General features: G+C 38.0%; 1 protein-coding gene across 4 annotated transcripts in view; it reads left to right on the forward strand.

Moving 5' to 3' along the window:
• The window catches only part of PPM1B (protein phosphatase, Mg2+/Mn2+ dependent 1B), an 86,911-nt gene that overhangs the window by 45,318 nt on the left and 14,529 nt on the right, over positions 1-27,064 (forward strand). For 2 of the 4 annotated variants that reach the window (XM_082643137.1, XM_082643136.1), the window contains exons 2-5: positions 4,716-5,575; positions 20,657-20,774; positions 26,137-26,248; positions 26,642-26,699. In XM_082643137.1, the coding sequence (XP_082499263.1) occupies positions 4,730-5,575; positions 20,657-20,774; positions 26,137-26,248; positions 26,642-26,699 (1,134 nt within the window). In that variant the 5' untranslated portion in view covers positions 4,716-4,729. The remainder of the gene's footprint in view (positions 1-4,715; positions 5,576-20,656; positions 20,775-26,136; positions 26,249-26,641; positions 26,700-27,064) is intronic. The other 2 variants (XM_082643138.1, XM_082643139.1) reach the window with 2 other exon arrangements.

Consider the following 27,064-nt stretch of genomic DNA (forward strand, 5'->3'; position numbering starts at 1 on the left):
GAACCAGGAGTTCGGAGCTATTAGGGTGTCATCAGTGCAGTTAATTTTATAAAAACAAGACCTTTAACTTTAAAATTCAGTGAGCTGTTTACAGTGGTGATGCCAAAATATGCAGATGCTCAAGTCCTCTATATAAAATGGTGTGGTAGTTGCATATAACCTATGCACAACCTCCCCATATACTTTAAATCATCTCTAGATTACCTAATACAATATAAATCCCACGTACAAGTTGCTGGTGCAAGGCAAATTCAAGTTTTGCTTTTTGGAACTTTCTGGAATTTTTTTTCCCTGAGTATTTTCGACTTGTGGTTGGTTGAATCTGAGGGTGTGGAACCAGCTGATACTGAGGGCTTACTGTGAATGAAATGAGAAATGACCAAGAAGGTACAGTCTGCCACATAGAGTTTTGATGATTATCTCATAGCAAAGTTTTTTGCTTTTGAAGAGTTAGAGAACTTAAAATAGTAATTGCTAATTCCTATGCAGATATTTTTGGATAAAAGAAAATACACTCTTAATCATGCCATTCAAGATGAAACTTACTAAGAAAGTAATTGTTTTAAAGAAAGTAGTGTTAGTGAAAGAAAGTTTGGAGATGGTTTGTTTTGTAATTTTTTTTTCTTTTTTTGCATTACACGGGCCTCTCACTGTTGCGGCCTCTCCCGTCGCGGAGCACAGGCTCCGGACGCGCAGGCTCAGCGGCCATGGCTCACGGGCCCAGCCGCTCCACGGCATGTGGGATCTTCCCAGCCCGGGGCACGAACCCGTGTCCCCTGCATCGGCAGGCGGACTCAACCACTGCGCCACCAGGGAAGCCCTGTTTTGTGATTTTTGTTGGGGGAAAGAAGATCATCTATATAAACTTTAAGCACTTGGGAATTTAGGTATATGTTCTAGGAAAACTCACATATGTGCACCACGATTGTTCAAAACAGCACTGTTTTATACTTTAAAAAAATGAGAAATAACTCATTGATAGTGGAATGGATAAAAATTGTGATACAAACATACAGTGGCATATAGTGAATGAACTACAGCTCTATGCATCAATGTAAATGAAATACAGTGTTGAGCTGGAAAAAAAAAGTACTAGAGTAAAACATACTGTATTTTACGTCAGTGTAAGGTGTCAAACATAAAACTAAACAACCACACATGAATATGGTTAAACTAGAAGAAATACTAATTATAAAATTCAGGATAGGGCTTCCCTGGTGGCGCAGTGGTTGAGAGTCCGCCTGCCGGTGTGCCCCGGTTTGGGAAGATCCCACATGCCGCGGAGCAGCTGGGCCCATGGGCCATGGCCGCTGGGCCTGCACATCCGGAGCCTGTGCTCTGCAACGGGAGAGGCCGCAGCAGTGAGAGGCCCGCATACCACAAAAAAAAAAAAAAAAAAAAAAAAAAAAAAAAAATTCAGGATAGTAAGAGGCTTCAGTGGTCTTGATAATGTTCTATTTCTTAAACTGTATGGTAGTTTTAGTACTCTTTGGCTGTGTGTATACATTATATAAAATATGTATGATATTTCATGATGTTTAAAGAATTAAACATCCCTAATTTTAGGGACGTTTGGGACAACCCTAACTTTATTTTTATTTTTTTATTTTTTTAAAGTCTAAAACCAAGTGAAGCCATTTTTTTTTTAAATGGAATTGGTGGATCGCTTGGTAAACTCTAATTTTATTTTATTAATTTATTTATGTATTTATTTATTTTTGCTGTGTTGGGTCTTCGTTTCTGTGCCAGGGCTTTCTCTAGTTGTGGCAAGCGGGGGCCACTCTTCATCGCGGTGCGCAGGCCTCTCACTATCGCGGCCTCTCTTGTTGCGGAGCACGGGCTCCAGACGCGCAGGCTCAGTAATTGTGGCTCACGGGCCTAGTTGCTCCGCGGCATGTGGGATCCTCCCACACCAGGGCTCGAACCCGTGTCCCCTGCATTAGCAGGCAGATTCTCAACCACTGCGCCACCAGGGAAGCCCAGGACAACCCTAACTTTAAAATGAGATCAGTATTGAACGTAAAAAAAAATTTACTGATTTGTGAAAGAATACAATCCCAGTTACAGCCAGTAGGTGTGCTGGTGACCGAAGCTCAGTCAATTAGGTACTTAGATACCTGTTTCCCAAACTTTGAACCTTGAGAAAGTGACTTTCAGAAAGGAATTAGACGGAAGGTAGAGATCACTGCAGCAGCAGGCAAGGCTGTTCTTGGTGTAACTTTCACAGTGTTTGGCTGCCCAGCCTCAGGGCTCCTCTGTTTCCTGATGGTTTTCCAAGCTGGCGTTCCAGGCTCCCTTTGATTCTTAGGGTCTCCTATAGCTTTCTATTGAAAACCCCTCCTTCCTTCTCTCTTTATCCCTAAATTAAAAACAAATTTGGAAATAGAAATTTCTACACTATTTTTTTTTTTTTTTTTTTTTTTTTGCGGTATGCGGACCTCTCACTGTTGTGGCCTCCCCCGTTGCGGAGCACAGGCTCCGGACGTGCAGGCCCAGCGGCCATGGCCCACGGGCCCAGCCGCTCCGCGGCATATGGGATCCTCCCAGACCGGGGCACGAACCCGTATCCCCTGCATCGGCAGGCGGACTCTCAACCACTGCGCCACCAGGGAGGCCCTCTACACTATTTTAAAAACTCTTCTAGATGAGGAACTCTTGTGAATTTTGAGCCCATTTCTTGAAATGTGAAACAGCAGACCCTTAATTCGAAGAACATCAAGATAAGGGAAATGATAACACATTTTTTTTATAATTGGTAGTTGGGATTGAAGAGGGTGATAAATACAGTCAACAATTCAGTTTCATTTGTGTTTAGGTATCTTTATAAGGGTTTTTTTTTTTCAGGTGAAATAAGCATTAAAAACAATCTAAATTAAAATGTGCTTAGAACTAGGGTTTCAAATCATTGTATCAAAATATCAAACCAGTGTGCTAACAAATAAGCATATTCTATTACATTGTTCTCAATACAAAATATAATTTTTTATCATACTTGAATGAAATTAATTTTTAGGTCTGAGTAAAATCTTGTCCTTCCAAAATTCCTTTTTTTTTTTTTTTTTTTTTTTTTTTTGCGGTATGCGGGCCTCTCACTGTTGTGGCCTCTCCCGTTGCGGAGCACAGGCTCCGGATGCGCAGGCCCAGCGGCCATGGCTCACGGGCCCAGCCGCTCCGCGGCATATGGGATCCTCCCAGACCGGGGCACGAACCCGTATCCCCTGCATCGGCAGGCGGACTCTCAACCACTGCGCCACCAGGGAGGCCCCCAAAATTCCTTTTTATAAATATTTGTGTTTGTAATTTATTAGTACAGTATTATATATAACTCATGAAAAGTTATAAAATTGCTGTAATTTATAAATATTATATATGGTGGTTCATTGGGTTTTTAGGAATAGGAATATTTAGTTTTATTGTAAAGTTAGGTAATGGTTACAGCTGAAAAAGATATCTCACAAAGATACCTAGATCCAAATGAAAGTCAGTTGATCTAGACTAGTGTGTCTCAAAATGTGATTCTTAGTCACCAGCATGCTTTTTTGAAGAACCCATCCGAGATCTACTGGAAAAAAAAAAAATTGAGGGTGTGGGGATAGGGCCATGGAATTTGCATTTTGAGCAAATAATAACAGCAAACATTTTATGGTGTTTACTGTGTCTCAGGCACTGTTCTAAGCACTATATGTTAACTCATTCTTCACTGCAACCCTGTCAGGTGTAGGTACTATTGTTATTGTTCCCATTTGACAGAGAAGGAATTTGAGGTACCAGTGACTAGGAAACTTAAGGTCACACAGCTAGCAAGTGTTAGGGCCAGGATTGTATGTGGAAAACATACCAGGCATTCTCATCCCCACTGTTCCAGTCCAAGTCATTTGAAATTGGAAAAGCTTTATTCTAAAGTAATAGTAAAGCTGAGAGGGAGGATGATGCATAGTGGTACTTTACAGTTCTATGGGCTTTAAGTCTTTGTCAGCCAACACCGCGTAAAAGCTGTCCTAATGCTACTTCATAGATTGTGAAACACGGCAATATTAAGTAGTATGTTCTTTAGCACATCATTAAAGTTATATTTGTTTTTATGGGTTAATGGGCTTCAGTTAATCGAGGTAAAGTTTTTTATTTGATGTGCAGTAAAACCTAAGTAAAATCACATGTTTGTAAAACTGAGATTTTATGTTTTAATTAATTTGGGAGGTTGTCTTCAGGATTACTGGGTGATTACAACACTTGCTTTTGGAAGTCTTTCTAAAATATATTAGCATACTTTTCTACCTTAGTAGATTGAACAAGATGTTGCATAGTTCTGAATATTCTCACTCCTGCGTCTTATATATTGAACCCTAGAGTTATCTTATAAATTGAATAAAAAAAAAAAACTTAACCAGGTTTTGTTTCTTGGCTTCCTTTCTCCTAGAATGGTGGATCTCAACTTGCTGGGTGGACAAATCACCAGAGAGGCATTTAAAAAAAGATACTGATATCTGGGTCCCATCCCCAGAGACTCTTAATGCACTAGGATTGAGAAACTACTATTCTAGAAGAAGGGTATATGGGGACATTTTCTTGGTTTCTTTTTTGTTGTTGTTCCAGTAAATTTTGATAATACTGAAAAATATACTTGATCAGGAGTTACTAGAAAATAGATAAAATATTGTAGATAAATGCTCTATCAAATTTAAACATGTAACACTTACATTTTTTTTTCCTTTCAGATTCATTACTAAACATGGGTGCATTTTTGGATAAACCCAAAACTGAGAAACATAATGCTCATGGTGCTGGGAATGGTTTACGTTATGGCCTGAGTAGCATGCAAGGATGGAGAGTGGAAATGGAAGATGCACACACAGCTGTTGTAGGTATTCCTCACGGCTTGGAAGACTGGTCGTTTTTTGCAGTTTATGATGGTCACGCTGGATCCCGAGTAGCAAATTACTGCTCAACACACTTATTAGAACACATCACTAATAATGAAGACTTTAGGGCAGCTGGAAAATCAGGATCTGCTCTTGAGCCTTCAGTGGAAAACGTCAAGAATGGTATCAGAACTGGCTTTTTGAAAATTGATGAATACATGCGTAACTTTTCAGATCTCAGAAATGGCATGGACAGGAGCGGCTCAACTGCAGTGGGAGTTATGATTTCACCTAAGCATATTTACTTCATCAACTGTGGTGATTCACGGGCTGTTCTGTATAGGAATGGACAAGTCTGCTTTTCTACCCAAGATCACAAACCTTGCAACCCAAGGGAGAAAGAGCGAATCCAAAATGCAGGAGGCAGCGTAATGATACAGCGTGTTAATGGTTCATTAGCAGTGTCTCGTGCTCTGGGGGACTATGATTACAAGTGTGTTGATGGCAAGGGCCCAACAGAACAACTTGTTTCTCCAGAGCCTGAGGTTTATGAAATTTTAAGAGCAGAAGAGGATGAATTTATCATCTTGGCTTGTGATGGGATCTGGGATGTTATGAGTAATGAGGAGCTCTGTGAATTTGTTAAATCTAGGCTTGAGGTATCTGATGACCTGGAAAATGTGTGCAATTGGGTAGTGGACACTTGTTTGCATAAGGTATGTAAGTCTTTTTTGTTATAATTAAAATGCCCTATTAATTTTGAAAAGACACGGTAAGTAAAATTAAGCAAACTTAGTTTTAAAGCTTTTAATATTTTCATTAGGGAAGACCTATATACATATATATATTTTTTTTTTTTTTTTTTTTTTTTTGCGGTACACGGGCCTCTCACTGCTGTGGCCTCTCCTGTTGCGGAGCACAGGCTCTGGATGCGCAGGCTCAGCGGCCATGGCTCACGGGACCAGCCGCTCCGTGGCATGTGGGATCTTTCCGGACCGGGACACGAACCCGTGTCCCCTGCATCAGCATGCAGACTCTCAACCACTGCGCCACCAGGGAAGCCCCAAGACCTATATATTTAAAAATTATTTTCTTCACCAGAAATGAAACCTTTTTTTTTGGTTGCCGTCCTCATTTGTCTTAATCTTCTAATTTGCAAATTAAGTTTAATAAATTTGTGGCATTTGTTGTCATTTAAATAATTTGTGGCTTTTTGTTGTAGCAGAGGCATCTGTACACAATTGTGACTTTTGATTAAAATTCTCAACATTGGCACTAGCCGTCTTGTTTTTTTTTTTCCAGGGGGCTGCGCCGTGTGGCTTGTGGGATCTCAGTTCCCCGACCAGGAATTGAACCCAGGCCCCGGTAGTGAAAGCCCAGAATCCTAACCACTAGGCCACCAGGGAACTCCTGGCAATAGCTGTCTAATGCCTGACTATGCAGCAGTTTCATAAAAAAACATGTAGAGAGGGTATGATTCTATATTAGATATACAAAAGACCAAGAGCCACATAGTATTGAAAGATACACCAGAAACCTAGACTAAGTAAAGTTTTGTAATTTAGTTCTGAGCCCACTAGCAGCTAAGACAAAAACTGAAGTAAGAGTTGTATATTTCTTATTCTGTAGTAAAAGAAGCTTTTTCCCAGCATAAAATCTAAAAGGAATTTACATGTGACTCTATATAAATAATATATGACATGGTAGATAATATCTTATTTTTAGAGGAGATAATCAAAATTCTTTTCATATAGATGTTTTTATCATTACTGATTAAAAAACCAAAGACTAATATAAAGTGCAATCTTGTTAAGAATTCCTTTGGAACACAAAAGTTTAATTTACATTTGCAATATTTTATGAATCTTAACTTGATACAATAATAGGGAATACAGACTAACAGATAATTAGCAGTTTCCTTGGATGTCTTCAAAATGTCCAGTAGTTTCAAGTGGGTTTTTGACAACATCTACATAGCAGTCAATTAAAATTTGAGTTATCTGGCCAGCGCCTAAAATATGTGTAAGTATTCTGTGACTCTGAAAAGCTATCAAGACGAAACCAACCTTTGGTTATGTGATACAAAGGTTTTGCCTTACTTATTCTGTCTAGATTAGAGCCACTCTATTTCCTCACCATGTAAGATGCTGTGGAAGATACAGGCATAGCCAAAAAGTTTTTCAAAGGATCTCTGAGTCTATGGAAATGCCCAGGTTTTGTTGAAGTATCTACTTCTTTTCCATAGAATGGGAAGAGACAACTTCAAAAAGAGAAAATGTAAGGGCTGATGTTTCCAGCTTTTTTTCTGAAAGGATTTTAATGGTGGTATCTCTAGCTCTTCTGTTTTTTGTTTGTTTTTGTATTGTATCCTTTTTGCTTCTCTAGATGAATTAAATACAGAAATATTGATGGTTGTCAGTGCTGGAATAGTAAGTGGTTCTAAAGATGTCTATCTCCTTGGACTCTGTATGGGGAGAGTCTGACCTGCAGCTTTTTGAGACAAAAGCAAGCATATGTTTTTGCCTAACTAGGAAGTGAAAACAGCATTTTCCCGATTACTAAAAAAAAAAAGTTATTGAAAAACAAGCCAGATAATACAGAATATATATATTTTTTTAATTTATATAATACAGAATATGTAAAGAAACACTCAAAAATTTTGCCACCCACCTAAGTGGGCTGTCTTCATAATTGCAGTATTTATTTTTTCCGTCTTTTTTGCCTGCCTCTGAATGTGTATATTTTTATAAAAATGAGATCATTATATTTGTTATTCTGTAGTCTGCTTTTTCATTCAACAATATATTGTAGAAAGATCTCCGTGTCTGTATGTATCTATCAAAATCATTTTTCATGGTTACATAGCGGAGTGTCATGTAGTTTTGAGGGAATAGCCAGAAATCTATTAGACCTGTAATTTGGAGTAAAGAAAGAAGTTTATATTGTGGATAAACTGCACTCTCCCTTCCATTGAAAGGATGTTAGTTTTCAGGAATTTTGACCCAACCCTTCTGAATGGGGTTTGAATGATTCTGGTGGTATATTTTCATTTGATAGGTTTCATCAGTTTAAATTGATTATTTTTTGTTGTTGATGGTGTTAAAAGATTCTAGGCAGAATCCCAGAATCTCAGAAATGATAAATGATAGTCATAGAGGGACAAGGGGTTGGAACACCAACCTCTTCATTTAATTTAGTTGAATGAAGTTGACCATCGTAGTTCCTTTGAATGAAGTTACATTTAAATTGAAATCAGTTTTGAGAAGCTTAGTTAGCTGTTTTTTTTTTTTTTTTTTTTTTTTTGCGTTACGCGGGCCTCTCACTGCCGTGGCCTCTCCCATTGCGGAGCACAGGCTCCGGACGCGCAGGCTCAGCGGCCATGGCTCACGGGCCCAGCCGCTCCGCAGCATGTGGGATCTTCCCGGACCGGGGCACGAACCCATGTCCCCTGCATCGGCAGGCAGACTCCCAACCACTGCGCCACCAGGGAAGCCCCTAGTTAGCTGTTTTGTGTTGAAACACAACAGACATATAAATTTTTTGAACTGACACATGCTACTTATGGAATTAGATAAGCTTCTTATCCATTCCTGTTTTTCTGACTCCATAATTTTGTCATTCCACTTGTTTGTATTGTAAAACCAAGGGTTAGCAATATTATAAAACAATAGGATTAAAATAGAACATATGATTGCTTTGAATTTAGTCTGAAAGATTGAATTTAAATTTTAAAATCCGTGGAAAGCAGGTAGGCCAGTGCTAGCCCTTAGCAATTGCTCAGTAGGTGTTAGCTGCTTTTTTTTAAAATGGTGGAATAAATTTATTTTTTTTAATTTTTAATTTTTTATTGGAGTATAGTTGATTTACAGTGTTGTTAGTTTCTGCTGTACAGCAAAGTGAATCAGTTATACATATATATATATATGTCCACTCTTTTTTAGATTCTTTTCCCATATAGATCATTATAGAGTATTAAGAAGAGTTCCCTGTGCTATACAGTAGGTCCTTATTAGTTATCTATTTTATATAGTAGTGTACATATGTCAGTCCCAATCTCCCAATTTATCCCTCCACTCCACCTTTCCCCCATGGTAACCGTAAGTTTGTTTTCTACATCTGTGACTCAATTTCTGTTCTGTAAATAGGTTCATTTGTACCATTTATTAAGATACAACATATGAGTGCTATCATATGATATCTGTCTTTCTCTGTCTGACTCACTTCACTTAGTATGACAATCTCTAGGTCCAGGTGTTAGCTGCTTTAAGAGAAAAGATAGAGTAGATCCGGTTTTTAAGTAGATGTTTTAAGTAGGTTTTTAAAAGATATTTTCCTGATAATAGATTTAAATTAAGTGTTGGGAATTCCCTGGCGGTCCAGTGGCTATGACTTGGCACTTTAACTGCCAGGCCCCAGTTCGATCCCTGGTCAGGGAACTAAGATCCCGCAAGCTACATGGCACAACCAAAAAATAAATAAATAAAATAAAATAAAAATTAATTAAGTGTTAAAAATTTTCTAGCACTTCTAACGTTTGTCATTCCCTAATAGTTTACAGGGACTTTTATATGTTAACTCATGAACTCTTGGGAGATTATGATAACCATCAAAATCACAATAGTCTCCAAAAATTGCTTTTTGTGTGTGTGTGTGTGTGGTATGTGAGCCTTTCACCGCTGTGGCCTCTCCCGATGCGGAGCACGCGCAGGCTCAGCGGCCATGGCCCACGGGCCCAGCCGCTCCGCGGCATGTGGGATCCTCCCGGACCGGGGCACAAACCCACGTCCCCTGCATCGGCAGGCGGACTCCCAACAACTGCGCCACCAGGGAAGCCCAAAAAATGGCTTTTTATGAGCCAAATGCAGTATACTCTAAGCACTTTACACATATTTTAATTAATTTAATTTTCACAACAACCATAAAAGGTAGTTAGCATTATTATTGTTAAAGATAGTCATTTTTCAGAGTTGCTGTTTAACAATATGAAGCTACAAGTGTTGGATGACTCTGGTCAGGTATTACCCTATTTAGATGATTAACTCTAGGGAAGAATGGTCCCTAAGGAAGCAGCTTTCCCATTTTACTGCCAGTGCTGCTAGCATTCGTGGTGTTTATGCTAACTAATTTCAGGTCACATAGAATATGTGACCGCTGTTTGCATAGCCTTTCATAACTTATAGGTCACACTCATTTTATTTATCCGCATAGTAACCTTCTCAGGTGAAAAAAATAAAAATTTTAATTTACAGTTTGCAAGTAAGGAAATGGAGATTTGTCATTAAAAGACTTTAAGAAAAAAAAAAGAAAAGGAAGAAAGAAAAGCTGTAAGTCAGATATTTGGTGAGTTTTGAAGCAGAGTCTAGAATCCAAGTTTTCTGACTTAAGTATTGTATATATGTCGCCAAACTTTCCCAGAGGATTTGATGAAAAATTTTTTCCTAAGGGAAACATTAAGACTTGACTTTTCTTTTTTCAATAATTACGAGATTAAAAATTTTTAAACAAATGCAGTGATGTTTGAAGTAAAGTTATTAATCTTTATGTCCCTCCTTGTCAGTCTCATTCCCCTTAGGTAACCACTGTTTACAGTTTGCTCTATATCCTTCCAAATAATTCTCTGTGTTTATTCATACTAATAGTATAAAAACAAGGATTTCTTTCCTTTTTTTTAATTTTCAAATTTTATTTATTTTTTTATTCAGCAGGTCCTTATTAGTCATCAGTTTTATACACATCAGTGTATACATGTCAATCCCAATCGCCCAGTTCATCACACCACCACCCCCACTCCCCCACCGCTTTCCCCCCTTGGTGTCCATACGTTTGTTCTCTACATCTGTGTCTCAATTTCTGCCCTGCAAACTGGTTCATCTGTACCATTTTTCTAGGTTCCATATATATGCGTTAATATACGATATTTGTTTTTCTCTTTCTGACTTACTTCACTCTGTATGACACTCTCTAGATCCATCCACATCTCAACAAATGACCCAATTTCATTCCCTTTTATGGCTGAGTAATATTCCATTGTATATATGTACCACATCTGCTTTATCCATTGGTCTGTCGATGGGCGTTTAGGTTGCTTCCATGACCTGGCTATTGTAAATAGAGCTGCAGTGAACACTGGGGTGCCTGTGTCTTTTTGAATTATGGTTTTCTCTGGGTATATGCCCAGTAGTGGGATTGCTGGGTCATATGGTAATTCTATTTTTAGTTTTTTAAGGAACGTCCATACTGTTCTCCATAGTAGCTGTATCAATTTACATTCCCACCAACAGTGCAAGAGGGTTCCCTTTTCTCCACACCCTCTCCATCATTTGTTGTTTGTAGATTTTCTGATGATGCCCATACTACCTAGTGTGAGGTGATACCTCATTGTAGTTTTGATTTACATTTATCTAATAAGTAGTGATGTTGAGCAGCTTTTCATGTGCTTCTTGGCCATCTGTATGTCTTCTTTGGAGAAATGTCTATTTAGGTCTTCTGCCCATTTTTGGATTGGGTTGTTTGTTTTTTTTAATATTGAGCTGCATGACCTATTTATATATTTTGGAGGTTAAGCCTTTGTCCGCTGATTTGTTGGCAAATATTTTCTCCCATTCTGAGGGTTGTCTTTTCGTCTTGTTGATGGTTTCCTTTGCTGTGCATATGCTTTGAAGTTTCATTAGGTCCCATTTGTTTATTTTTGTTTTTATTTCCATTACTCTAGGAGGTGGATCAAAAGAGATCTTGCTGTGATTTATGTCAAAGAGTGTTCTTCCTATGTTTTCTCTCAGAGTTTTATAGTGTCCGGTCTTACATTTAGGTCTCAAATCTATTTCGAGTTTATTTTTGTGTATGGTGTTAGGGAGTGTTCTAATTTCATTCTTTTACATGGAGCTGTCCAGTTTTCCCAGCACCACTTATTGAGGAGACTGTCTTTTCTCCATTGTATAACCTTGCCTCCTTTGTCATAGATTAGTTGACCATAGATGCGTGGGTTTATCTCTGGGCTTTCTATCTTGTTCCATTGATCTATGTTTCTGTTTTTGTGCCAGTACCATATTGTCTTGATTACTGTAGCTTTGTAGTATAGTCTGAAGTCAGGGAGTCTGATTCCTCCAGCTCCGTTTTTTTACCTCAACACTGCTTTGGCTATTCAGGGTCTTTTGTGTCTCCATACAAATTTTAAGATTTTTTGTTCTAGTTCCATAAAAAATGCCGTGGGGCTTCCCTGGTGGCGCAGTGGTTGAGTCTGCCTGCCAATGCAGGGGACACGGGTTCGTGCCCCGGTCTGGGAAGATCCCACATGCCGCGGAGCGGCTGGTCCCGTGAGCCATGGCCTCTGAGCCTGTGCGTCCGGAGCCTGTGCTCTGCAACAGGAGGCCACAACAGTGAGAGACCTGTGTACCAAAAAAAAAAAAAAAAAGCCGTTGGTAATTTGATAGGGATTGCATTGAATCTGTAGATTACTTTGGATAGTATAGTCATTTTCACAGTATTGATTCTTCCAATCCAAGAACATGGTATATCTCTCCATCTGTTGGTATCATCTTTAATTTCTTTGATCAGTGTCTTATAGTTTTCTGCATACAGTTCTTTTGTCTCCCTAGGTTGGTTTATTCCTAGGGATTTTATTCTTTTTGTTGCAATGGTAAATGGGAGTGTTTCCTTAATTTCCCTTTCAGATTGTTCATCATTAGTTTATAGGAATGCAAGAGATTTCTGTGCATTAATTTTTATCCTGCAATATTACCAAATTCATTGATTAGCTCTAGTACTTTTCTGGTGGCATCTTTAGGATTCTCTATGTATAGTATCATGTCATCTGCAAACAGTGACCGTTTTACTTCTTCTTTTCCAATTTGTATTCCTTTTATTTCTTTTTCTTCTCTGATTGCTGTGGTTAGGACTTCCAAAACTATGTTGAATAATAGTGGTGAGAGTGGACATCCTTGTTTTGTTCCTGATCTTAGAGGAAATGCTTTCAGTTTTTTACCATTGAGAATGATGTTTGCTGTGGGTTTGTCATATATGGCCTTTATTATGTTGAGGTAGGTTCCTTCTGTGCCCACTTTCTGGAGAGTTTTTATCAGAAACAGGTTTTGAATTTTGTCAGAAGCTTTTTCTCCATCTATTGAGATGATCATATGGTTTCTCTTCTTCAGTTTGTTAATGTGGTGTATCATATTGATTGATTTGAGTATATTGAAGAATCCTTGCATCCCTGGGATAAATCCCACTTGATCATGGTGTATGATCCTTCTAATGTGTTGTTGGATTCTGTTTGCTAGTATTTTGTTGAGGATTTTTGCATCTATATTCATCAGTGATGTTGGTCTGTAATTTTCTTTTTTTGTAGTGTCTTTGTCTGGTTTTGGTATCAGGGTGATGGTGGCCTCATAGAATGAGTTTGGGAGTGTTCCTTCCTCTGCAATTTTTTGGAAGAGTTTGAGAAGGATGGGTGTTAGCTCTTCTCTAAATGTTTGATAGAATTCACCTCTGAAGCCACCTGGTCCTGGACTTTGGTTTGTTGGAAGATTTTTAATCACAGTTTCAATTTCATTACTTGTGATTGGTCTGTTCATATTTTCTGTTTCTTCCTGGTTCAGTCTTGGAAGGTTATACGTTTGTAAGAATTTGTCCATTTTTTCCAGGTTGTCCATTTTACTGGCATAGAGTTGCTTGTAGTAGTCTCTTAGGATGCTTTGTATTTCTGCGGTGTCTGTTGTAACTTCTCCTTTTTCATTTCTAATGGTATTAATTTGAGTCCTCTCCCTCTTTTTCATGATGAGTCTGGCTAATGGTTTATCGATATTGTTTATCTTCTCCAAGAACCAGCTTTTAGTTTTATTGATCTTTGCTATTGTTTTCTTTGTTTCTATTTCATTTATTTCTGCTCTGATCTTTATGATTTCTTTCCTTCTGCTAACTTTGGGTTTTGTTTGTTCTTCTTTCTCTAGTTCCTTTAGGTGTAAGGTTAGATTGTTTATTTGAGATTTTTCTTGTTTCTTGATGTAGGCTTGTATAGCTATAAACTTCCCTCTTAGAACTGCTTTTGCTGCATCCCATAGGTTTTGGATTGTCATGTTTTCATTGTAATTTGTCTCTAGGTATTTTTTGATTTCCTCTTTGATTTCTTCAGTGATCTCTTGGTTATTTAGTAATGTATTGTTTATCCTCCATGTGTTTGTGTCTTTTACATTTTTTTCTCTGTAATTCATTTCTAATATCATAGCGTTGTGGTCAGAAAAGATGCTTGATATGATTTCAATTTTCTTAAATTTACTGAGGCTTTATTTGTGACCCAAGATGTGATCTATCCTGGAGAATGTTCCGTGCGCACTTGAGAAGAAAGTGTAATCTGCTGTTTTTGGATGGAATGTCCTATAAATATCAATTAAATCTATCTGGTCTATTGTGTCATTTAAAGCTTCTGTTTCCTTATTTATTTTCATTTTGGGCGATCTGTCCATTGGTGTAAGTGAGGTGTTAAACTCCCCTGCTATTATTGTGTTACTGTCGATTTCCTCTTTTAGAGCTGTTAGCAGTTGCCTTATGTATTGAGTTGCTCCTATGTTGGGTGCATATATATCTATAATTGTTATATCTTCTTCTTGGATTGATCCCTTGATCATTATGTAGTGTCCTTCCTTGTCTCTTGTAACATTCTTTATTTTAAAGTCTATTTTTTCTGATATGAGTATTGCTACTCCAGCTTTCTTTTGATTTCCATTTGCATGGAATATCTTTTTCCATCCTCTCAGTCTGAAGTGCGTCTCTTGTAGACAGTATACATATGGGTCTTGTTTATGTATCCATTCAGCAAGCCTGTGTCTTTTGGTTGGAGCATTTAATCCATTCACGTTTAAGGTAATTATCAAAATGTATGTTCCTATGACCATTTTCTTAATTGTTTTGGGTTTGTTTTTATAGGTCCTTTTCTTCTCTTGTGTTTCCCACTTAGAGAAGTTCCTTTAGCATTTGCTGTAGACCTGGTTTGGTGGTGCTGAATTCTCTTAGCTTTTGCTTGTCTGTAAAGCTTTTGATTTCTCCATCGAATCTGAATGAGATCCTTGCCGAGTAGAATAATCTTGGTTGTAGGTTCTTCCCTTTTATCACTTCAAGTATATCATGCCACTCACTTCTGGCTTGTAGAGTTTCTGCTGAAAAATCAGCTGTTAACCTTATGGGAGTTCCCTTGTATATTATTTGTCCTTTTTCCCTTGCTGCTTTCAATAATTTTTCTTTGTCTTTATTTTTTGACAGTTTGATTACCGTTTGTCTCGGCATGTTTCTCCTTGGATTTATCCTGTATGGGACTCTCTGCACTTCATTGACTTGGGTACTTATTTCCTTTCCCAAGTTAGGGAAGTTTTCAACTATAATCTCTTCATATATTTTCTCAGGTCCTTTCTCTCTCTCTTCTCCTTCTGGGACCCCTATAATGCAAATGTTGTTGCGTTTAATGTTGTCCCAGAGGTCTCTTAGGCTGTCTTCATTTCTTTTCATTCTTTTTTCTTTAGTCTGTTCTGCAGCAGTGAATTCCACCATTCTGTCTTCCAGGTCACTTATCCGTTCTTCTGCCTCAATTATTCTGCTATTGATTCCTTCTAGTGTACTTTTCATTTCAGTTATTGTATTGTTCATCTGTGTTTGTTTGTTCTTTAATTCTTCTAGGTCTTTGTTAAACATTTCTTGTACCTTCTTGATCTTTGCCTCCATTCTTTTTCCGAGGTCCTGGATCATCTTCACTATCATTATTCTGAATTCTTTTTCTGGAAGGTTGCCTATCTCCACTTCATTTAGTTGTTTTTCTGGGGTTTTAGCTTGTTCCTTCATCTGGTACATAGCCCTCTGCCTTTTCATCTTGTCTATCTTTCTGTGAATGTGGTTTGTGTTCCACAGGCTGCAGGATTGTAGTTCTTCTTGCTTCTGCTGTCTGCCCTCTGGTGGATGAGGCTATCTAAGAGGCTTGTGCATGTTTCCTGATGGGAGGGACTGGTGGTGGGTAGAGCTGACTGTTGCTCTGGTGGGCAGAGCTCAGTAAAACTTTCATATGTTTGACTGCTGATGGGTGGGGCTGGGTTGCCTCCTTGTTGGTTGTTTGGCCGGAGGCAACCCAACACTGGAGCCTATGTGGGCTCTTTGGTGGGGCTAACGGCAGACTCTGGGAGGGCTCACACCAAGGAGTACTTCCCAGAACTTTTGCTGGCAGTGTCCTTGTCCCCACAGTGAGCCACAGCCACCCCTGCCTCTGCAGGAGATCCTCCAACACTAGCAGGTAGGTCTGGTTCAGTCTCCACTGGGGTCACTGCTCCTTCCGCTGGGTCCCGATGCACAAACTACTTTGTGTGTGCCCTCCAAGAGTGGAGTCTCTGTTTCCCCCAGTCCTGTTGAAGTCCTGCAGTCAAATCCCACTAGCCTTCAAAGTCTGATTCTCTAGGAATTCCTCCTCCCATTGCCAGACCCCCAGGTTGGGAAGCCTGACATGGGCTCAGAACCTTCACTCCAGTGAGTGGACTTCTGTGGTATAAGTGTTCTCCAGTCTGTGAGTCACCCACCCAGCGGTTATGGGATTTGATTTTACTGTGATTGTGCCCCTCCTACCATCTCACTGTGGCTTCTCCTTTGTCTTTGGATGTGGGGTATCATTTTTGGTGAATTCCAGTATCTTCCTGTTGATCATTGTCCAGCAGCTAGTTGTGATTCTGGTGTTCTCGCAAGAGGGAGTGAGAGCACATCCTTCTACTCCGCCATTTTGGTTCAGGGCCTCTTCTTTCCTTTTTTTGTTTTTTGCTTTTTACAGAAATGGATCATGCTATGCATGTTACTTTGCCACCTGCTTTGTTTTTCTTAAATCATAAGTCAATATTCCCTTAAGTTGTTTTTTTAAAATACAATTTGATTTCCCTTAATTCAATTTATATATCACCTATTAGAAGCTTATTTATTTTAAAACATGAGATATAATACCTGATAGTTGGATTAAGTTAGGGGAAATTAATAACATTTTCCAAAGGCAATATCAATCCAAATTATTGATAAAACATGGAAAATGTACTTAAATTGTATAACCCCCAAAATAATTGTTTAGCCCTGAACTCAGGAGTTTTTCCATTATAGTTTTCAGAAAATGTGATCATAAATAATGCTACTTTAAAAGTAGACATAGATAATATTAGAGTGGGGTGTGGCTGGGTTTTTTGAAGTATGGAAGAGAAGGATGTAAAAATACAGTATATGTAGTGTAGAAATCCCCCAACTTTCTTTGTTGATGGTGTCTTGAGTATCTCAGTAAGTTTTTTTACAGTGCTGCTTAGCCATATTAATACCTAAGAGTTACGAGTATTAAGTAGAGCCAAACTTAGTGAGTATACAAAATAATTAACAAATAATACACATACATTGAAAAAACGTTTTATTTCATTCTTTTAAAAACTACAGTTACATACTGATGAGATGTGTGCACCTGTTGGACACTGCACAACTTCTCAAACCTTGGAATCATTAGGCACTGTCACACTTGTTTCCTGTATTGCATTGATTTTTATGAGGACTTGCTTTTTAATCACAGTAACTCCCAGAACCCCAGCTTTGGAAAAATAGGATGTCATTGAAAGGAATGTAGTGCTGTCTAATGTTAAAAGTGTGAACTACCTTAAGCTAGTTTGTGAGGTGTCCACAGATGTTGAGTATCACTGTGTCGTCCCCTTCCCCCCCTCCATTTAAAATATCTCTGTGAGTGCACTGTGGTATCCTGGCTTCTTGGCACACTGTTTGGAACCATGGGTTTGGTATTAGAACATAGGCTTTGGAACCAGACAGCTGGGTTTTGAATTATGCTCTGCCACTTAGTGCAAAGCCTGGGTTTGTTCATCTTATAAAATAGAGGTAATAATGTATGTCTTCTTCATGGAGTTGCTGAGAGTAAAGCTTTTGGCAAGTGCATGAACAGTATCTGGTTTACAGTCCTCAATAAATTTTAGTTCTATTGATGATGGTTATGAAACAGATTTGTATGAAGGGAAATACAGGTTCAAGCAATAAAGAAATGGTGGGAGAATTGAGTATTCTTGAAAGGAAGTGATGATAGGGTGCATCTTTCATGGATAGCTGAAAATTTGGGCTATTCCTTAAGTTTGGCTGGCTTTTGAGCTCTATGTAAATGAGATAACTACAGTGAGCTGCAGGTTAAAAAATTTGATTTAAAAAATGTGGAATATTTATGGTTCACTTATCAGATACTCATTTACTAACTTTGGTAGTGTTAGAGATTCTGTTCACAACCTATTTCATATGCTGTGTTAAGACTTGATCCAGAGCACTTCTTTGTAACCATGCAGCATTCAACTTTAAAGCTAACAGCATCAGATTATTTAATGATTAATTTTAGATACCCTAACTTATAGCAGGGGCACTGGCTACTTTGATCTATAACTGTCTGTTAAAGCTCTGATTCCTTAGAGTACTACTGCTGTGCTATTGTCAAAATTTAAAAATGAAAAGGGGCTGAAATAATCAGTTTTAAACATCTGGCTAATTGCCTTCGTTCAACTTGATTTTTTTTTTTTTGAATCACATTTCATTTCTGGAATTTGCAGAAATTTTATACTGAATATGCAAGGATGATTTATCTCTAGAAAACTGAAGAGGCATAAAGGGAAGAATGTTTTTCAATTGCTGTATAAAAATTACTGAAACACACTCATACTTTGTGTTTAGGGGAAAATCCTCTTTATGTAGAAATAGAAACACCATCATTGAAATCACACGTTCCAAGGTGTTAATCTAAATTATTTCCTTTAAATATCTTCGGGTACTTAAACTTCTTGAAACTATCTTTTAGTTAATTTTCCAAATGATAAGATGTATGTTTTATAACTTATAAAAATCTAATGGAAATTATATAGATAGATTGATTGATTAGCAATGGCTAAACAATGCTCATGCTGTTGTTATCAAAATAGAGAATGGTTAGAAGAAACTGGATTTCCAAAAATGTAAGGTGTGAATTCTGTTTATTCATGAAATTGCTTTAAAAAAATCATTGGTATTCAAGTGATGCTTGATTCTTGAATATCTGTGGTATAAAGATTTTGCCTGACCTGAATTTATATGGTAAATCCTGATTCCTGTGGAATGTATTACTGTTTGGAACCATAGGGTGTATATGTGGGATATGTATGTGTATATCTTCATATATATATATATATATATATATATATATATATATATATATATATAGTTTTTCATGTAGCCAATGTAGTATTTCTAATATTAAGTCATTATGCAAGTTTTGGTGGGTTTCATTAAGGAGTAAAATTCTTTTGGGCCAATTTGGAAATCCTAATTCTTTTTCCAGATATTGTGAACTGGGTTAAATACTCCTCATGATTCTTTCTACTAAAGCATAAGAATTCTGTGCAGAGGGTTACTCTTTTTGAAGCCTTCTTAAGACCCAGCCTTTAGTGCCTTCAAACTTTGCTCCACTGAGTTTTAGGAGATTGTGGCAGAAGTTTTTCAAGACCTGCCTATCTTTGGCTATGTCATGTGGGTCCCAAAAAGGTAGCGAGTGTTAACCAAACAGTGCCTGCTTAGATTCTGGCCATGATGACTGAAAAGACTAGACTAGCATGGGTGTGGCCTTGGCTCTTTACACTTGGGTTGGCAAATCCCGCCGCCATTGACTTAGTTTTTTAGAGTGGTGAATAAAATTTTAAAAAGGGAGTTAATGGGCTTCCCTGGTGGCACAGTGGTTGAGAGTCCGCCTGCCGATGCAGGGGACACAGGTTCGTGCCCAGGTCCGGGAAGATCCCACATGCCGCAGAGCAGCGCCATGGCTGCTGAGCCTGCGCGTCTGGAGCCTGTGCTCTGCAACAGGAGAGGCCACAACAGTGAGAGGCCTGCGTACCGCAAAAAAAAAAAAAAAGAAAAAAAAAGAAAAAGGAGTTTAAAAAATCACTATTCCAAGAACAGTTTCATTCTGTTCTAAAAAAACTCAATAAAAGTAATATACCTATAAGAAAACTAGTGAGAAAATGTTTTAAATTTATTGCTTATAGTCTCACGGTAATAGAGTACTATATATTCTGTTTCCTTTTCCTTTTGTGATGGTGTGATTAAAAAGGCAACAGTAAAATTTGTCCTTAAATTAGCAGTTTTAGCTGCTCTCTACAAATCCTGACACTCTAATAATTCTGTGTAACAGTCTGATGTCATTTCTTCAAAAGTTATTACATCTGACTACAGTGTATCTCAGTTTGACTGTTTGATAGTGTACCCTCAGAAGAGTTTCCAGTTTAACTTTTCTTCTCTGCTTGTTCATTGTAGTGTCTTGGGTATCCTAATGATCAACAATTTCCAGCCAAGTCAATTCAATAGAGTTTCAGTAGCACTGCTCTGATGCAGGTTAATTAGCTAGGAAAAAAAATGTATATTTCTTTGGGAGGATGCATTTTGGGCTTAAGTCACTTTGGGAATATGCAATCTTGAGTGGGAAACAAAGTTTTTAGAAGATTTAATATATGTGAAGATATCTTCATTTCTCAGGTTGTGAAATGGTGGTGGATAAGAAAAGGTACACGGAATCAAAAGTCATAAAATAATTACGATCTATGCATACCTGGAGTCCTTGTTTCTTCAGGGTGTGCTTCAAATAGTCCTTTGGAATGAAAATGAATGTGTTGAAGGTGTACATTCTATATGATTAAATAAGTAATTGCTTCATGTCATTAAATCTGTTTTGAAGTAAATAATAGAAAGTTGGTAGACTATTGAAGTATAATTTTTCTTTTTCTTTTTTTAATATACAGGGAAGTCGAGATAACATGAGTATTGTACTAGTTTGCTTTTCAAATGCCCCCAAGGTCTCAGATGAAGCAATGAGAAAAGACTCAGAGTTGGATAAGTACTTGGAATCACGGGTGGAAGGTAAGAAAGATGCTTTTTTTTTTTTCATTATTTAGAAGGAAAGGAAAATTATTATTCCTTGTTTATCAAATAGTTCTTTAAAAATTTCCTGCAGCTTTTGGACTAAAAATCCATTATTATTGAGGAATGAGGGAGAGGAAAACCTTGTCTCTTTATCTTCAACATAATTTGCTAATTTGGGTTTAAATCTGTTATCTTACTTGTTTACATATGTTCCATCTGTTCTTTTTCCCTTTTTCTCCTTCCTTCCCTTTGGGGTTAATCAGTATTTTCCATTCCATTTCATCCCTGCATTTGCTTATCAGTTATACATCCTTTTTTTTAGATGTTGGGGGTAGGAGTTTATTAACTTATTTATTTATTTTTGCTGTGTTGGGTCTTCGTTTCTGTGCCAGGGCTTTCTCTAGTTGTGGCAAGCGGGGGACACTCTTCATCGCGGTGTGTGGGCCTCTCACTATTGCGGCCTCTCTTGTTGCAGAGCACAGGCTCCAGACGCGCAGGCTCAGTAGTTGTGGCTCACGGGCCTAGTTGCTCCACGGCATGTGGGATCCTCCCATACCAGGGCTCGAACCCGTGTCCCCTGCATTAGCAGGCAGATTCTCAACCACTGCGCCACCAGGGAAGCCCCAGTTATAAATCCTTTTAAATATTCATTTAGTGGTTACCCTGATAGAGAATACATGTTAGAGTCTATGACAGGATCTCCAGCTTAATACTTCATTTTGATTTTATATGTGCTGCTTTTTAGATATAAAATTACTTTTTATGAAGTTATATTATGTCAGTTTTATTTATTTATTTTGCCTTGATGTCATTCTTAACAAAGTTCTTTCCTCAATTCAGGGTTACATTTTTTTTTTTGAACAAAATGTAAAATTTTGTTTTATATATTTTTAACTTTTTATTTTATATTGGAGTGTAGTTGATTAACAATGTTGTGATAGTTTCAGGTGTACAGCAAAATGATTCAGTTACACATGTGCATGTATCTATTCTTTTTCAAATTCTTTTCCCATTTAGTTTGTCACATAATATTGAGCAGAGTTCATTGTTACATATTGACCTATATTTTTTCCTAACACCGTTATGGCTTGATTATTATTATTTTTTAATAGTACACTTGAATGATATAATTAATGATTATGTTGTAGTCAGCTTGTCAGATTTGGCGTATTACGAGTCATGTTTTAGATGAACAGTAGCTACAGTAATTGGTAATAGTTTTGAAATGCAAAAATTTGCAATTTCAAATGTGTAATTACCAAAGGAAAACTACCTTCTCTTGCAGATTTGGAGAGTGGGGACAGATTTATCTTTTCCAGCTTTACAGCTATCTAGCCACACACCATAAACAAAGGTGCATAAAGGTTTGGTTTTTGTTGGTCTGCAATTTCTTCAGCTCTGAATTGTCAGTTGAGTTCTGTTTTCAGGGTAATGGAAAGATAAGAAACGTGGGAACACTTTGAAGACAATGTCAGAGGCACTCTTATTCCTGTTGATAATATAATTATTAAGAGGAGCTGTTTATAGGAGTTTTTAATAATACACATTTTCTGAAAGGTCTAGTATATTTGGGTGGGGGATTGCTGGCTCAAATTTATCAGAAGGCAAGAAGAATTTTTTTTTTAAACATCTTTATTGGAGTATAATTGCTTTACAATGGTGTGTTAGTTTCTGCTTTATAACAAAGTGAATCAGTTATACATATACATATGTTCCCATATCTCTTCCCTCTTGCGACTCCCTCCCTCCCACCCCTCTAGGTGGTCACAAAGCACTGAGCTGATCTCCCTGTGCTATGCGGCTGCTTCCCACTAGCTATCTATTGAATTTTCTTATTGTCCTATTTCTTCATTCACAAAGAAGAAACTAGATAGTTTTCATTTTGGGAAGAACTCTAAAATTTGGTCAATTACTTGTTACATGATCTCAACCAACTTGCCTAATCTCTTAAGGCTCCAATTTCTTTATTGTGAACTAAAGGTAAAAACACCAACCATACAGTTTGTTTTAATAATAAATGAGATAACTTTTAAGTACCTGGTACGGTGCCTAAGTCCTCAGCAAACTGTAGCTTTTATAAACCCTTCTGTAACAGCTAAATTTTAATTTCTTCTGTTTATTTGTTTGTTTATTTATTCATTCATTCATTCATTTATGGATGCATTGGGTCTTTGTTGCAGCACGCAAGCTTCTCATTGCAGTGGCTTCTCTCGTTGCAGAGCGTGGGCTCTAGGTGCGCAGGCTTCAATAGTTGTGGCATGTGGGCTCTAGAGCGCAGCTCAGTAGCTGTGGCGCACGGGCTCACTTGCTCCACGGCATGTGGGATCTTCCTGGACCAGGGCTTGAACCCATGTCCCCTGCATTGGCAGGCGATTCTTAACCAATGTGCCACCAGGGAAGCCCCCTAAATTTTAATTTCTTAAATGTGCGGTCAGTTTAGCTCAATGTGGGTTGTTAACATTTAATATTAATTTTCTTTTGTATAGTTTTAAAGTTTCCAAAATATATGTTACATGGAAGAGATGACAGATATGTAATAATATTATATGGTCTTGGGGGCTATGGTAGATACTTGATTATTAATCATTCAATCAAAAAACACTTAAAAATCCTTGAAAAAGCAGCCACTACAAATCAATATGCCCTGGTACCTAACTTCTTTTTTATAAGGTAGCGTTGTTCAAGAGCATTATATTTCTATTAGGGTTTTAGATCATGTAATCTGACATTACAGTTTTGAGGTGAAAGCATTCTGGTGTATTGGCAAGTCTTTGTATGTGTTTTTATTGGGAATGCAGAGGGGAGGTATAATGTTAAAATAAACAGGGAATAGCCTTTAACCTAAATTGATTAGATATTTGGCGAATGCCTTCTACATGTATTCATTTCTTCAGCTGTCCCTGAGCATGTGTGCTACTGGGAATGCAGCAGAAGACAAAACAAATACATTCTTGATCTCGTGGAGTTTATAATGTAGTAGAGACCTTTTTTTTTTTTTTTTTTAATAGAAGAAAAACAACAGTAAGCAGACAGTAACAAGGAATATTGGTTAGGCAGGTCTCTGAGGAAAAACATTTGAGCAGATACCTGTATATGGAAGGGAGTGGCTATCTGGGGATGAACATTCCAGCAAAGGGAGCAACAAGGACTAAAGAGGGAATATGCTTAGAGTGTGGCTAGATGAGAATGAGCTGGTAGAAAAGGGAAAGATGAAGAGAGATTGCTAAGAAGCAGATCATGTAGGGCTCTGCAGACTAAAATGAAGTCTTTGGACTTCATTCAAATGGTGCTGGGAAATCATTGGAAGAGTACGAGAGTGACTTGATCTTTTTTTAAAATAAATTTATTTTATTTATTTATTTTTGGCTGCATTGGGTCTTCGTTGCTGTGTGCAGGCTTTCTCTAGTGGAATGCGGGGGCTGCTCTCCTTTGCAGTGTACACGTGTGCTTCTCGTTGCGGTGGCTTCTCTTGTGGCAGAGCATGGGCTCTAGGTGTGCAGGCTTCAGTAGTTGTGGCACATGGTCTCAGTAGTTGTGGCTCACGGGCTCTAGAGCACAGGCTCAGTAGTGGTGGCACATGGGCGTAGGTGCTTCCCGGCATGTGAGATCTTCCCAGACCAGGGGTCAAACCCAGGTCCCCTGCATTGGCAGGCTGATTCTTAACCATGGTGCCACCAGGGAAGTCCCTTGATCTGACTTTTAGAAGGATCTCTCTCAGTTGCCATGTGAAGAAGAGATTGTAAAGAGTGGACAAGAGAGGAAGCCAAGAGACCAATTAGGAATCATGCATTAAAGCAGGTGGCAGATGATGGTGGAGGACTGGACTGCAGTGGCACCAGTGGGTTGTGAAAATTGGCTGGTGAAGTGCTAGACTGCAGTGGTTCTCAGTGGCCGGTGTGGGGAGGAGGATGGATTTTGTCCCTCATGAGACATGTGGCAATGTCTGGAGGCACTTTTGGTCTCATAACTGAGAGGGTACCACTAGCGTCCAGTGAGCAAGGCCAGGATATTGCTTAACATTCTGCAGTGCATAGGACAGCCCTCACAACAAAAAGTTGTCAAAAACATCAGTAGTGCTGAGGTTGAGAAACCCTGCACTGTAGAGATACAAGTGTAACGTAGAAAAATTACAGTCCTGCCTTCATGAAGCTTGCGGTCCGTGATCTAGTAAATATCATGTACAGTTGGAGTATCTAGCAGTACACCTACTCCAGGCGTGGGTCAGAGAAGAATTTGAGAAAGTGACACATAAAGTTGAAACCTGATGTATAAATACACTTTAACCATACAAAGAGGTTGGTTGGATTGGTGTAAAAAGTGTTCCAAACCAAGGGAGGAAGTATATGTGAAAATCTAGAAGGTTTCTTTGAATAGCACCTTTGGAGATACAGGTAGGAGTCGGAGCACAGTTGAATGGGAGCAGTGAAAATCAAGGTCCCCCTGTGAGGGACACATGGGAAACAGTTTGGAGTTTGCCTCTTGAGGGCTGCTTAGGACTCTGCTTTTTTTTTTTTTTTTTTTTTTTTTTGCGGTATGCGGGCCTCTCACTGTCGCGGCCTCCCCCGCTGCGGAGCACAGGCTCCGGACGCGCAGGCCCAGCGGCCATGGCTCACGGGCCCAGCCGCTCCGCGGCATATGGGATCCTCCCAGACCGGGGCACGAACCCGTATCCCCTGCATCGGCAGGCGGACTCCCAACCACTGCGCCACCAGGGAGGCCCAGGACTCTGCTTTTTTGTTGTCTTAAAAGTAAGTTTGCTGTTGTCTGATTTTTGAGGATTTTATGTCTTGATACTGGCCAAATGATCATGCTTTAAAAATCTGTTTTCCGTAAATTGTAAATATAAACGAAACATGGAAATGTTTTATTTTGTTCTAAGTATTAGCAAGTTCTGAGATTTATTTTCCTTTTCTGTGTTAAATAAATTGTGGAACATAACTAGATATCAAAAAACGTATAAAACAGTTTTTAATTTTCCCCTTATAGTCCTTGTCTTTCCATTGCTTTTGTTTTCCTTTAATTATAGCATTAATAACTTTTATATTTTTACATAAAATAATAGATCAAAAGTGTTTTTCCATGTGGCTGTGCTGTGCTCATAGGGATCATTTTTACTGATTATAAACCATTTGACTCAGTGGCTATACCAAAATTTTCTTAACTGTCCTTTTATTGGACATTTAATTTGTTCCAGTTTCTGCTTTTATGAATAATGCTAAAATGAGTATATATATGCAAATAACTTTTTATCTTACTTTTTTTGTTCCTTGTGTGATAGTAAGGTAATATTTGCTCTTGTTTCACTGTGTGAATTCTGAGTTATCACATTAATTTAGGAACTCTTTTTAAAAACCTACAGAAATTATGGAGAAGTCTGGTGAGGAAGGAATGCCTGATCTTGCCCATGTCATGCGCATCTTGTCTGCAGAAAATATCCCGAATTTGCCTCCTGGGGGAGGTCTTGCCGGCAAGTAAGTAGAAGAAAAAGAACTAATTTTGACTTCATTTATAGTTAGTAATTAAATAATTTTTGGTAAGAAGTACATCAATTATCTAAAGATGAAATGGGTTGATAGTTCTTATACTAGAGGAGAACTCTAAAATTTCATCAAGAAGAGATTTTCTTTTCAAAGCATTATTTATTATACTCCTTGAGGATGAAGGTCCTTCTTTCCTTGGTAAATGAGAACAAATGGATTGTGCAGGATCAAATTCTGAGTGAAATGCAGATACTATGTTCTTGGCAGGTATTTAATGAGGCAATTAATTTTTGAGTGTAGTTAAGATATGAAGTATTATTTAAAATACTCAGAAACTTAACAACTGTATGTAATTTAATAAAACTAAAGCATATTTCTTTTTAGGCGCAATGTTATTGAAGCTGTTTATAGTAGGCTGAATCCACATAGAGAAAGTGATGGGGTAAGCTTTATTTTATTTCTTAAGTATTTTAAATAATTTTATAATATAAATACTGGAAATTATGACTGCTTTTTGTTTTAAGGAGTCAGTTAAAATTAAAGGAAATATATTGAAGTGGAAGGTAGAGATAAAGTTCTGTTTTGTAGATAGGTTTGTTTTCATTTAATGGGCATCAAATACCTTTTTGTGGGGGCTGTACTTATTTCTTCCCTGTATGTCTGCCTTTCCTTCTTTCTCCCTTAAATCTTAATTTTGAGGCAAACAAAGAATGTGCTTTTAAATATGTCAATTTCCCCTCCAGCAGGCTGTTATCATCACTGGAAGTTAGCGATAGTGATGTTATTATTTTAAAGAGTAGACCTTTC

This window comes from Mesoplodon mirus, assembly GCF_964341445.2.
Source record: "Mesoplodon mirus genome assembly, chromosome: 14".
NCBI classification, from domain to species: domain Eukaryota; kingdom Metazoa; phylum Chordata; class Mammalia; order Artiodactyla; family Ziphiidae; genus Mesoplodon; species Mesoplodon mirus.